General features: G+C 44.1%; 1 protein-coding gene across 1 annotated transcript; it reads right to left on the bottom strand.

Annotated features, from left to right (window-relative positions):
* Positions 1–1,475: 1,475 nt before the first annotated feature.
* Positions 1,476–11,816, bottom strand: LOC125013573 (probable G-protein coupled receptor 149). The gene is made up of 5 exons (XM_047594359.1): positions 10,599–11,816; positions 9,231–9,405; positions 8,567–9,069; positions 4,696–4,839; positions 1,476–3,779 (listed from the first exon to the last, which is right to left on the bottom strand). The coding sequence occupies exons 1-5, from the start codon at positions 11,565–11,567 to the stop codon at positions 3,267–3,269; spliced, it is 2,304 nt and encodes a 767-aa protein (XP_047450315.1). The 5' UTR covers positions 11,568–11,816; the 3' UTR covers positions 1,476–3,266.
* Between the last annotated feature and the right edge of the window lie 237 nt (positions 11,817–12,053).

The raw sequence follows: 12,053 nt of genomic DNA, 5'->3' as shown, positions 1-12,053 counted from the left end.
CTCAAGGCTACCTGTGATCCATACCAACGATCTCAGACTCTAATGAATCATTCAGCGAAGACAAAAACTGAATGAAAATGAACAAAAAGCCTCATGCTTATTGTTTAAAAAAAAATTAAAAATTGCATGTGTTAACCAGAGGTGCCAAGCAGAGCCATTGATGCTACGTTTTGACTCAAGCTTACCTGCACCTTATTGTTTGAGCACAATCAGAAACAATCGAATGTGGGAGTGGAAAGTCCTTGAATCAGAGAGAAATTATAAAGCATTAGGAGCAGCAGCCGCTCAAGGCCTTAGACCGTCGCAGTTTTGATATTGCTCTGCTTCTTTTTTGTCGCGTCTGGATTTGTCAATTTTTCTCTTGCTCTCCTAAAATTGGATTTCCAGTCTCCGGCTCCTCTGCCATAATAACAGATTCTCTAATTACGAGCCGCGCACAGATAAACTATGCTGACTAATTCGCTAAACCTTCCTTAAACACAAAAAAGGGTAATGTCTTTACTGCTAATTTCACATCAGCTCAAAACCTAAAGAAAATATATAGCTGCGGATTAGCGCGATTACTGTCAACCAGCGGGCACGGCAGCCAGCACTGTTACATGCTATCTAGGTCAGTCTCCAAAGTACTTAATTGCTTTACTTTATTTGCCTTCTATTTTGTTATATAAAATCCAATTTGAGCAGCTTGTGTGTTACCGGATAAGTTTGGATGCTTAATGAGTAAACATGCAAACACTAGCTCAGGGGTCTTCAAAGGCTAAGGACCCCCAGACTGATAAGAGATTAAGGAGGGACCCCCTACCTGGTATGTGTGTTCTATATTAAACTGGGCCTAGTGCTATTTATCAATATACATTATTGTCATAATTTTGCATTCAGTATTAAGCTATTCAGATAATACATTTGTTCAAAAAAAAAAAAAATATATATATATATACATATAGTGGTCCATTTGTCCTCAGTAGCTGGCTAATGGGAGCGAGCTGCACTGTTAGCTTCTCTTATGCTAATATTGCAGCGTGCTTCTGGATTTCACCTGGGAACTGAATATCAGGGGACCTGACAGAGTTGGCGTGTAATATGCAGCTTCGTGATTGGCTCAGCAGCAATAGGGGCGGGGTCTACTGTGTACAGGAAGTTAAGATTGACAGGTCTTTAGTGTGGCGCTCTGTGTGTAACGGTGGCTGTTGAGACAGCTCCTGTATCGCTGAATGAGTGTAGTGCTGACTGAAAGACACGTCTTCTATTTCCATTTATCGCTTTACTAAGATATGTTGAATTCATGTTATTGTGTAATTAAAGAAATTTAAAATTGTGGGGAAAATTAAGAAAATATATACATATAAAAAATGCCTTATCAACCAAAGATTTTGCGACCTCTCTGCAGTACCTCTGCGGCCCTCACAGGGGTCGTGGGCCCCCTGTTGAAGACCTGATAGCTCCTAGTTCTCAAAAATGAGACAAATACAAGTGAATTGATCAAAAAGATTTATGAGAACAAGAGAGTAGCCAAACTGTAGCCTTGTGTAAGAGCGAGAATAAGCAGATGACGAAATCACTTCCACTCTGTCAGGCCGCAGGGATGATGCACCGCTCAGCCGAAAACCTTTGACACCATTAATAGCCGTTAACACTGAACACAACTTTACATTCATTATTATTCACGCGCCTGTACATTATTTTCTCTCACATTCGCGCCCAGGAGCACTTGAGATAGGAATGCATCGCAATACCGTTGGAGGCAATTTTCTGGCATGAATCTTTAATGACAACAATCTTCAGGAGGACGGGAGACGTTGCGGCCGATGAAGTGGACTCGCTGGAGGACAATTCAAAAGCCTGCAGATGAAGTCCGCACAGTGTCGATGATGGAGATCGAGAAACCAAACACACAGAAGACGCCACCATAAAACAAACTTAAATACATATATATATATATTCTAAAAGTAATCTAGAGTACTTATTTTACTGTACACACATGTACATGTAAGTATGCATATAAGTAATGATACTGATATCACCTGGGAGAATAAAGATTTATAGGTTTCTGGAAGATGTTCACAGACCAAGTAACCATGAAAACTGTACTGGAATACACAACACTATCTATGAAAATTTGACTCCAGTCCTGATTTTATGCTTGTGTAAAGTGAGTGGTTCCCGGCAGCCAGCTGATTGGATGGGGAAATGAACAGTGCGGTCAGGCCGAGAAGACGATCCCCTAAAGTGGGTCTGGAATGTACATTCATATGCTGCCTACTGTAGTAAAATATGCACAGTCACTCATTTCGATTGCACCGAATGTGCACGAGGCAGAAAAGCGCTCTGCATAAGTGTCCCCGTGACTTCTTCTCCGGTAATCACACGCCCTCTCCCTCAAATGCTTCGCCTCGCCTTTTATTTACTGTTCTCTCCCACATTTCTTTCCAACACAGATGGTGGTCTGTCTCTAATTTGATTGTATCAGCATGGATTGCGTAATACATGATAAACACGATAGCAGCTGGGTGCCTCGGAAAACACAATTAAAAGACAATTTTATATATGTGTGTGTGTGTATATATATATATATACACAATAAACACATTCTTTTTAGGGAGACATTGAAATCCGGTGGCTGACGTCACAAAGCGCTGCTCTCATACCCTCATCCGTATGGACAACGCTACTCCTCACACACTAGAATTCACAACACACGCTCGGATGAGTCAGACACACGGGTCAGGTGACCCCTCCCCTCACAGTTGAGTCACCAGTGACGTAGTTTTGAGGACTTGGTTAACATCAGACATGTGATCAGACCACGGCTCCTCCTTTTCTAAGTTTTTCTTTCTCTCGCTGCATCTATTCTATGATAACAAGCAGCCATATGGTCTAAGTCTAGGCAGGAATAACAATGCACATCCAGAATACTGTTTCTCTCTCCTGTCCTCCCTTCCTCTCTCTTTCTCTTTCTCTCTTGTTTACCTCTAATTTAAAACCACCTTCTTATACAAGCCTGTCTATCTGTGTGTACTCTGCAGGCAGGTGATGCATGTGATACACTCGTGCTGTTACCTGAAGAGGAAGTACAAGGGTATGCAAACAGACGATTATAACAGTCTCGCGCTAAGTCTCTATTTAGGTCACCTGTCAGCTCTGTGAGAGTGGTGATCAGAAGGAAACGAAATGCGGAATGGTTCAAATGAAACTTGCAGCTTTCGCTGTCTGAGGTGCTCTTCCAGCCGCCTCCCGAGAGGAGAGCCACCTCCTTGTTATTCCGCATGTCACTCGTCACTCTCCCCGGCTGTCTTCCTGTAGGCCTCGTTGAGCAGCTGGATCTCCTCTCGGTACCCCGAGCTCTCCTGCGTCTGCCGTCGGCTGTTCTGCCGGTGAGCCTCCACGGTGTCGGGTATCGTGATGTTGATGGTCTCCGCCTCCGGGTTGCCGCCGCTGGGGATGAGCAGCGAGTAGGAAGCGGTCTCACCCAGGTCGCAGGACACGAAGCGGTTCTCCCGGCGTGAGTAGCGCAGCGACGGCGAGCGAGCATGGGTGGAGGACTGGCTGATGTTGGAGATGATGGACACGCTGTCCATGGCCTCCTCGTTGTCACAGATCTCCAGGACCTCTAGGTGGATCTTGACGTTGGTGTCTCCCACCCCGGCTCCTATCCCCATGCCCATGCCGATCTCCATGCCCATCCCCACGCGGCTGACGTTCACGTCTCCACCTTGGCCTCCTGATGTTTGGTCATCTGCACTGGGCTCGTGGCCGACTGACTTGGAGCGATACACTTCCACCTTTAAGGCAGAGAGATTTATGAAACAGCCTCATCATGACAGTATACTGTAAGGTCACTATGCATTAAACCTTAGTCGCATTTTTTCCGAACCTTAAATCCATACTTAATTAAAGAAAACCAGTTTCACTGCAGGGATCACGTAGGCAAAGATTTTAATTATACTGTTTATCTTATTTCACATCGTGTTCCATTAAAAATGCAGTGTATTTGTTATAATTCATCCCCTCCACTAAGAATTTAGCAGCGAGAAGCTGGCCGCCACGAAACAATATTAAATAAATTAAATAAATTATTACTTTGTCAGAATTTGTACAATTTAAACTTGTCAGACCCATTTGGATATTTTTTATTGCCGTATGACATAGTCAGGCAGACACACTGACCGAAACAAGACCTTCATAAAAACGGGTCGTAAATGTTCAGTGAGTGTCACATGTTTGTATTACAGTGTAAACCAGTTTAACTGAACACAAATGTTTATGCAGTACCAAAAAGTATACGGTATAGAAAAAAAGTAGCAGTAGATGCCATATTATGTTTATCATAACTAAAAACTTTCTATATTAAAGGAATAGTTTGACAATGCCGATATATATGTTTAAGGCATTCTATTGTGTGACGTTTGAGGAGGCAATTAACTTTGCTTTATCTACTGTAAATACAGCTGCAATTATCTGATAAAAAAAAAAAACGTCATAAAATCCACCTACCGGCACGTCTGACATTCACCAACTAATAAGTTACACACGTTGTTTATTTAATGCAAACAAAAATTTAATTTGAATAGGTTTTATGGGGCCACAATAAAACCCTAAAAAACCACCGCTTCCCTGCTTACGTTTTAATCCAGGTTAACTGTTTACTCCTGCTTCCAGATTCATAACCTCGTGAGGGACAAAAGATTTCAGTGATACCTTCTTGGCGTTGTTAGGGGAGATCTTGAGGCCGTCGCTGCTGACTTCATAGGTGGACAGAGAGAGCGTCTTCCCGGTTGGTGCTTGCAGAGATACTGTGCCCTGAAAGGCGCACAGGGGGATCGACAGACCACCGGTTGACCGCTGTAAGTGGGAAAACCATAAAAAAAGAGCAAGAAATGTTGAGAAAACATCCACCATGACAGCATACCATATATACTGTATATATATATTAATTTATAGTGTTACTGACAATAAATATAGCTACAAATAACACTTTCGAACTAAAGTCGTTTTGCATCTCATTCCTGTTCTTTGAACAAGCTGAGGTCAGATCGTGACGGTGATGTCAAATTCAGGGAGTGCTGAACGTGTTGCCCAGCTATTTCTGTCTCATGAGCTAATGAGGGGTGCGTGTAAGACCCCTATAAACAGCACTCTGCTCTTAAACATCTGATGTCAAGCCTCCCTGCACACAGAAGTGTGCAGGAAGGCTGAGGGCGAAAAAAACACAAAGGGATGATCAATAAGTCATGTAGCTGTGATTTTAATTTTTGATCAGCTAATTTAATATGAATAATACAGAGTATTATTCATCACTCAGATTTCTTTCTTTTCAGTTATTACAGGGCTCATTTATATCACTTGTTGCTTTAATCATATTTCACGTTTTCCGGGAATATTTGTAGAGATTAAGTCACCACCAGAGATTCATTCAAGTAGAGAGTGTTGGAGTAGAGTGCCCACTGGAGGGAAAGGAGACGCGTCCTGCAGTGCAACAGTGGGGAGGTCTCATTAAGCCTCTAAATTATTTAGATTGGTTGAACGTAATGATCTGATTGTGACAGTGACGCAGGATGGAAACAAAGACGATGTCAATCTCTTGTCCTCTCTGACTCTGTCTGTTTTGCTGTCATTGTCTTTCCATCATTGTGAACGGAGAGAGATGCACAAATGGGGAGCAGCAGAGCCCAGTGTTGGGCTGTAAACACATTGTCAAGTAAATGAAATAATGCTCAGAGCCCGTTGATGTGGGAAGTACATCTGTGCTCTGGGTATTTTCACATGACCTATTTTTTTTTATTATTTTTTTTTACATATTGCACATAATGAAATGTTGCCATTGTCTGAATTACTGCATTGTGTGAGCGCTGTATAAACAAAGTTGTTTGCTTTGCTTTTACGGTACTGCCATGGCTCCAAACATGAAAACAACTCGCTCTCCACTGACTTTTCCTTTCGCACCACTGGATTTTTATTTTCTTGTGAAACTGATTGACAAATTTGAAAAATATCTTATCCTGCACTGAAACGGTTTGCAAATGAGACACTCTGTTTATTACAGTTCTTCACACTTTCAATCTAATTCCCCTGTGAGGTTCACATCTGCTGCATTCACAGCTACCGCATAACTATTGTGACAGTAATTTGCGCATAAGAAAATGTTACAATTGTCTGAATAAACTGAATTGAACCAATATTTTTAATACATATATGTTAAACTTTAAGCATACATACAGTTCCTATTATGAATACGCAGCAGTACTGTGCAGTATTTGCTGTCCAGAGATCTCGGTATTGATTCTAGTTGTGCAATTTCAATGTAGGCTCAAAATCAATATATATATTTAATGTCATTCTCCACATTCTAGCCTTATCGGTGGGAAGATAATGCTTTTTTTATTACAGTTTTGGGAGAATTCTCAGAAGAGTAGATGGCTTTCAGTTCCCTACATCTGAATGCACAATACATCTTCATTTTCCCTCAGGGGGGGAAAAAGGGCTTGCGAGCGCGCCCCTAGCTCTGCGCTCGCTAACAGAGTATAAAGTCACAGAGAGGGTAAAGATGTCTTTAAGCTCTAATTCCACCTCTCCCTGCGGATGCTGAGGGCCAGAAGGGCTGACAGTAAGGAACGAAAAAGCCGGGTAATGACATCTAGCCTGCTAACGAGGAACAAAACACAGCCAGGAAACACCATAAATCCCAAACTATTTCTTCTCGGCTTTCGTCTGTTGTTTGCTTTTGTGTGTATGTACAGTACACAGTTTGTGGGCTAATTTTGATCGTGTTGCTGGGAGCAGAAGGATTTGCTGGATGTGTGGAGCCTAATTTTCTGTCTCTGCTCTTTTGCTGTGTGCGCGTACATAATGTTATTACACCACGCTTTTAAATCTAAAGATCCTAATCAAGGAATAAAGAAAGAAGAACGCTGTATATTATGTTGTCTTCTCAAAGAGAAAACATAATACACAGACACTGCTACTAAGAAACTAAAAAGTAGGACACACACACAAGCCAGCAGTGAGCATCTCCGACTTATACATGATGCAAAGCGAGTGCCAAAGTCAAGCTGAAGAACCATGCTCCATGGATTTTCCACCCTCTGGTGATTTTCATTCCAAAAAAAAAATTTCAAACTAGAGCCGAGTAAAAAAAAAAAAAAAGGCAAAGAGACAGACAGAGCATGCACATGTTTTTGTATGCACTTGTGGGCATGCATGTTGTGGGCATCATCTGTTCACGTCCCGGTCAGTTCAGCGAGTCCAGAAACAAGCTCACGGTGCTCCACAAAGTCACAGCTCGGTTTCAAAGGTAATGCCCACGGCCACTCCGCTCTTTCACTGGAGTCGAATTAAAAGCTGCTCTCTCATCTGTGTTCAGTATCCAACGCCAGGATACATTAATCATTAGGCCTTTACAGTTTTGTCCTTGTTAAACAATTCAGCCGAGTCTCAGGAAATCGCAGAGAGAATTAAGCTTCTGCTGTTACAGGATGTCAAAGCAATGGATTAGTGGATGTGGTCCATGTGCCTGTGGCAAACTGTCTTGAGCTTCATTGTTTACATTTAATGCTCTTGGACTTCGCAACGGCTGGAGAGAGCAAAGTATTGAGTGACTGAATAAAACATTACTTCATGAGCACAACTTTGCATCTTGGCAGACAGACAAAACGGCACTGTGCATAAACAGAGTGTGCTTGGACTAAAAAAAATATTTAAAAATGAATAGAGCTGTTTTTTTCATCCAAGAGGTATACAAAAGCACGTTGATGCACAAACACGCACGAGGTAGCTAACCTTCAGCAGAGAGATCTCACAGAAACGATATTTAAACTGTAAACATGGTTTCGGTATGAGAAAAACTCGCCAGACTAAATCAATGGCTCGCGCTGAATGCGAAGTGGTCTGATTTTCAAGTCTGCCGGAGCAGCAATGAACGCGTGTTCGGCTTTGAAAGACAGGCTGGCATTTGTTACTTAAATGGTGAGCATCTGATAGTGTCTTGATCAATTGCTCTATTAGTCAGAATCCATCGAGGCTTAGCGCAGATAAAGATATTCACAGAGAGGAGAGGAGAGGAGAGGAGAGGAGAGGAGAGGAGAGGAGACAGAACTCTTACCATTTTATTTAAATCACATGCTCAGCTCCCAGTCTGTCATCTTGATTATAAAAAGGCATATTCACAGCTGCAGAAAAAACCCAAGGAGACACGGACCAACTACCGCAACATCAGACAGGAATTCAACTATTTAAACTGCATCCACCAGCTGTGTCTCTGTGCAGGTGTGCTGCAGTGATTCATTTCATCTTTGAAAAAAAAAATGTAAACAGAGAAGGGGAAAGTCTGCGCAAATATTATGGTCCTATGGACACTTATCACTCCTTAATGATCATCTCTACTGCACATCACCATATGTTGCGTGGTAATGCAGCAGTTGTTTGACTACTGTAGGAGGGCAATAGAGTTTGAGCGTGTGGGAAAAAAAATCAATTAATGTCAGCCGTAAACCACTGAATGACAGATACAAATTGGTTGATTTAATGGTTCAACATCAGACTAATAAACTGACCCCTCCGGACAGCGATGTACCTGTCTGGGTGTTCTCTCTGATTTACTCCTGCACCACTCCCAGTCCGTCAGCTCGATTTTCCGACACTCCTCGTGTGACAGCCTCCTCTCCGGCCCCTCGAACACCGACGACGTGTCGATGAGATTGTGATCCTGCTCCCGGTGATGAGTGGGCAGCAGAGGGACGCAGCGGAAGGCCTCATCATCGCCACGGTTCTCATGGGGAAGCGGAGGACAATCAGCCAGTGCCTCCCCTCCGCCGGCCACAGCTTCCAGCAGAAGGTCCGCGTGAGAGGAGCTGTCCATGGGGCGTGTGGTGCTGAAATCAAAATCAGGCCCCAGGCAGGAGAGCCCGCCACTTTCTAGTGCATCAAGGCGAGTGTTAGGAAAGTCGCAGTTGAAAAGGCTGTGATAAGCAGGCTTCTCATTTGGAGGAATGCTAGGCGGCATGGTGGCATGTGACAGCTTGTACACCCCATAGCCTTGCTGGAAGGAAAGGTTGAACTCAAATCTTCTTTTCAGCGCTGTGAAGAAAAGGCAATCGAGTATAATTTTACTATAGCCTAAAAGTCACACTGCAAGAAACCTTTTAGCCTCTAACTCAACATCACCATGGGGAACTTGTTCAGGGTTTTTATGTGTGAACCACCCCCTGGTTGTGCATTTACATCACATTATCGTGTACCTTCGTGTTTCGGATCCCGTTTGCAGTTAATAAAGCATCCGCACGGCATGTGGATCCAGCGCTCAGACAGCACAAAGAGCGGCGTGGCCGCGGGGGCAAGCAGGGTGAGGAAGAAGCTCAGGGTCTCCAGGGAGGAGCTGCGCGCATGGGCTGCATGGCGCACCAGAACCAAAGTCTGTGAACGAGAGAGGAACGGGGAGATTAGTTCACGGAGGAGCCGGTGATTCAACATGTGTGAGGAATAGGTGGGAGGGAAACACATGAATGAAAAAGAAATTACACACAGTCTTCACCCGTATTGGCTTTTTTCGTGCCTCATTTTCTTCTTTAAGTATGGCAGCCAACATTTGCGCTACTGCACTGTGACCGGAGATGCTGAAATGATAACTAATGTGTTTTGTATTAAAAAATGAAAGCGTTTTTATGAATAGCATTTTGAGGCCATGCAACAAGTGCATTCTTCTGTTGAGATTGGTTCTAAAATGTAAAGACAATGCAGCTCAGCTACAAAGGCAGCCTACCTGAAGCAAAGATCTTCTTTTGTTTTTAACTTCAATGGCATTAACATTATGCTAATCCCCGCAAAAGCAAAGGCCATTGCAACTTCGTAGCATTTCCGAGCAATGATATCTCAACATTTTCTGTATTCATCAACCCTGCTGCTTTTTCAGGATGGAAACTTTGGAATGCCAGTTCTGTTTGTCCATTACTGCCTGCTTGCTGCTCAGAATTTTATTACCAAGACTGGAGTTTTTGTTTGAGCAAGTACTGTATGAAAGGTTACAACACTGTGTGTAACAAGCACACAAAAGTATTTCGCAATGCATCTCAGTGCTGGCTGCCGTAAGGTGTTAGATAAAACCTGCAATCTGCTCTTCTCAGACCCTTTAAGGAAAGTTATATTAATGAAGAAATGCATTACCAAATGAAAGCTGGCATCTCACATTTTTATTGAGACAGCCAACCATGCTGTATAAATAGTCCACATTATAAAAACCTTACAACTTATGGCATATGGCAGCAACAGAAATGAATGTTTGATTTAGGGGTGCAATCCACAAAGGCCCAGTTATATGATGTGTTCAATGCAGCTACACCTGTGAGGTGTGAAACCTTTCCGTTCTTTTGGGTAAAATCCATACAGCAGAATCACAGATCTGCTCTTCTTACACACCATATGTTTGGTTTGTGTGAGAGATTTTATTTTAAGATTCAGTCTTTAAATCTTATTGATGCCAGGTTGTTCAGAGATCAGGCATTTCCAGTATTCGTTTGGACTTTGCATCATCCAGAAGTGTCTGGATCAGGGGTCTTGCTATTTTAAATCGTTCTAAAAGTTGTTACTTTTGGTCTTATCACGCTGCTTACCATCATTGGCATCCACAAAATAACTCGCACAACCGCCAGGATCATGGAGAAGCGCTTTTGTGCAAACACCACCGGTGTGTCCCCGACAGCAGCTGTCCTCTCCCCGGTGACAGACGCTGGGGACAGGCCGCTGTCCTCTTTCTCCCTGAGCTCCGTCCCGCAGGAACTTGGGCTCAGCTCGTTGTATGCGCCGAAACTTTTGTTCAGGCTGTCCCGGGAAAAGGACTGGAGATCGCACAGGGGAGCGGAGCCACTCAGCCCCCTAACCATCTCCAGATAGCTCGGGTACAGCAAAGTCCTCTGGGGTTCTCTGGAGCACAGCAGCTGGTATGTGAGGGGGATAAAAAAGCACAACAAGCCGCAAAAGCACAGGAAATATAAAGAGAAGAGCAGCAGGATGTAAAAACTGTCACTCTCCGGGAAACATCCGAGAGAAGCTGGTGTAAAGCTGCCCCATCCGCACAAAGGTAACACACTGACGGCCAGGCTGACCGCCCACACACCGGCAATTGCCCACAACACTCTCAAGGGCCGGCGGACAGACTGGAGCACTCCAAATCTCTTTGTGACATAAAAAGTATAGGCTGCAATCAGGCAAGCTTTCATATTGCTGGAAACACCCTGGAATACGTACAGAAGTCCAGATAAAGTGCACAAGCTGCCCGACCCTTCACCTCCATCTGTCTCCCACTGCAGGAGCATGAACAAGGAGAGGGGGACAACGCTGAGCAGGTCGTCCACCGACATGGAAGCCACAATGACACACAGGGAGGTTTTTCTCCTCATACGGAGCAGAGAGAGCAGCGAATACACACCTCCGACTAAGGTAACAGCGGCGATGGTTACGCACAGACCGAAAAGCAGCAGGCGAATTTGTCTCTCCATCTCGGTGGGGTCTGTCGTGTCGTAGGTGACCGTGGAAAGGTGGCTCTGGTTAGGCGCCGGGGAGCTATCGTGCGTCGTGGACATCTTCAGTGGATTAATTGCTCGGTCTCTTTTGGCACTTTTAATGGGTCAAATCTGACTCATTCGCTTGTAAAGTTTACGGCGCAGAAAATGGCACAACGCGCGCAGCATCTTTGCAAAAACACAAAAATCAGACGACGAGCGAACATCCTTTCCCTGATCCAACCGGGAACGCACGCGTAACTAAAGCTCTCCGGTGCCTTGGACGTGGAGCTCGCGTTGGCAGGCACTTCTGTTCACCGCTCGACCCGCGCTACCAGAGCACCTCTCGCTTTCCAGCTGCTGATTTACGCGCTGTCGTCATCACCGTTCACGGCGATCATTTAAGGGGGGGTTGAGCCAAACGCAGCCTACTACTACCACCGTCTGCGTGGAGATGCTCCGATTCATTCATTTTTTCATTCATTTATGTCGGAGGTCATGCCAGTACCCACACCCCCAGTGTGAATCAGGGGCATTTAACTGAATACAAACGAGATTTTTTTTTAA

The sequence above is a fragment of the Mugil cephalus genome, chromosome 9 (genome assembly GCF_022458985.1).
Source record: "Mugil cephalus isolate CIBA_MC_2020 chromosome 9, CIBA_Mcephalus_1.1, whole genome shotgun sequence".
Taxonomy (NCBI): Eukaryota; Metazoa; Chordata; class Actinopteri; order Mugiliformes; family Mugilidae; genus Mugil; species Mugil cephalus.
This window is presented reverse-complemented; position numbering and strand designations above follow the sequence as displayed.

Excerpts from the sequence above, each read along its gene's own strand:
- LOC125013573 (XM_047594359.1), bottom strand. The coding sequence starts at position 11,567 with ATGTCCACGACGCACGATAGCTCCCCGGCGCCTAACCAGAGCCACCTT. Across the intron at positions 9,070-9,230 it reads ACGGGATCCGAAACACGAAG|CGCTGAAAAGAAGATTTGAG; the intron begins GTACACGATAAT and ends TTTTCTTCACAG. Across the intron at positions 4,840-8,566 it reads CAGAGAGAACACCCAGACAG|CGGTCAACCGGTGGTCTGTC; the intron begins GTACATCGCTGT and ends TCCCACTTACAG.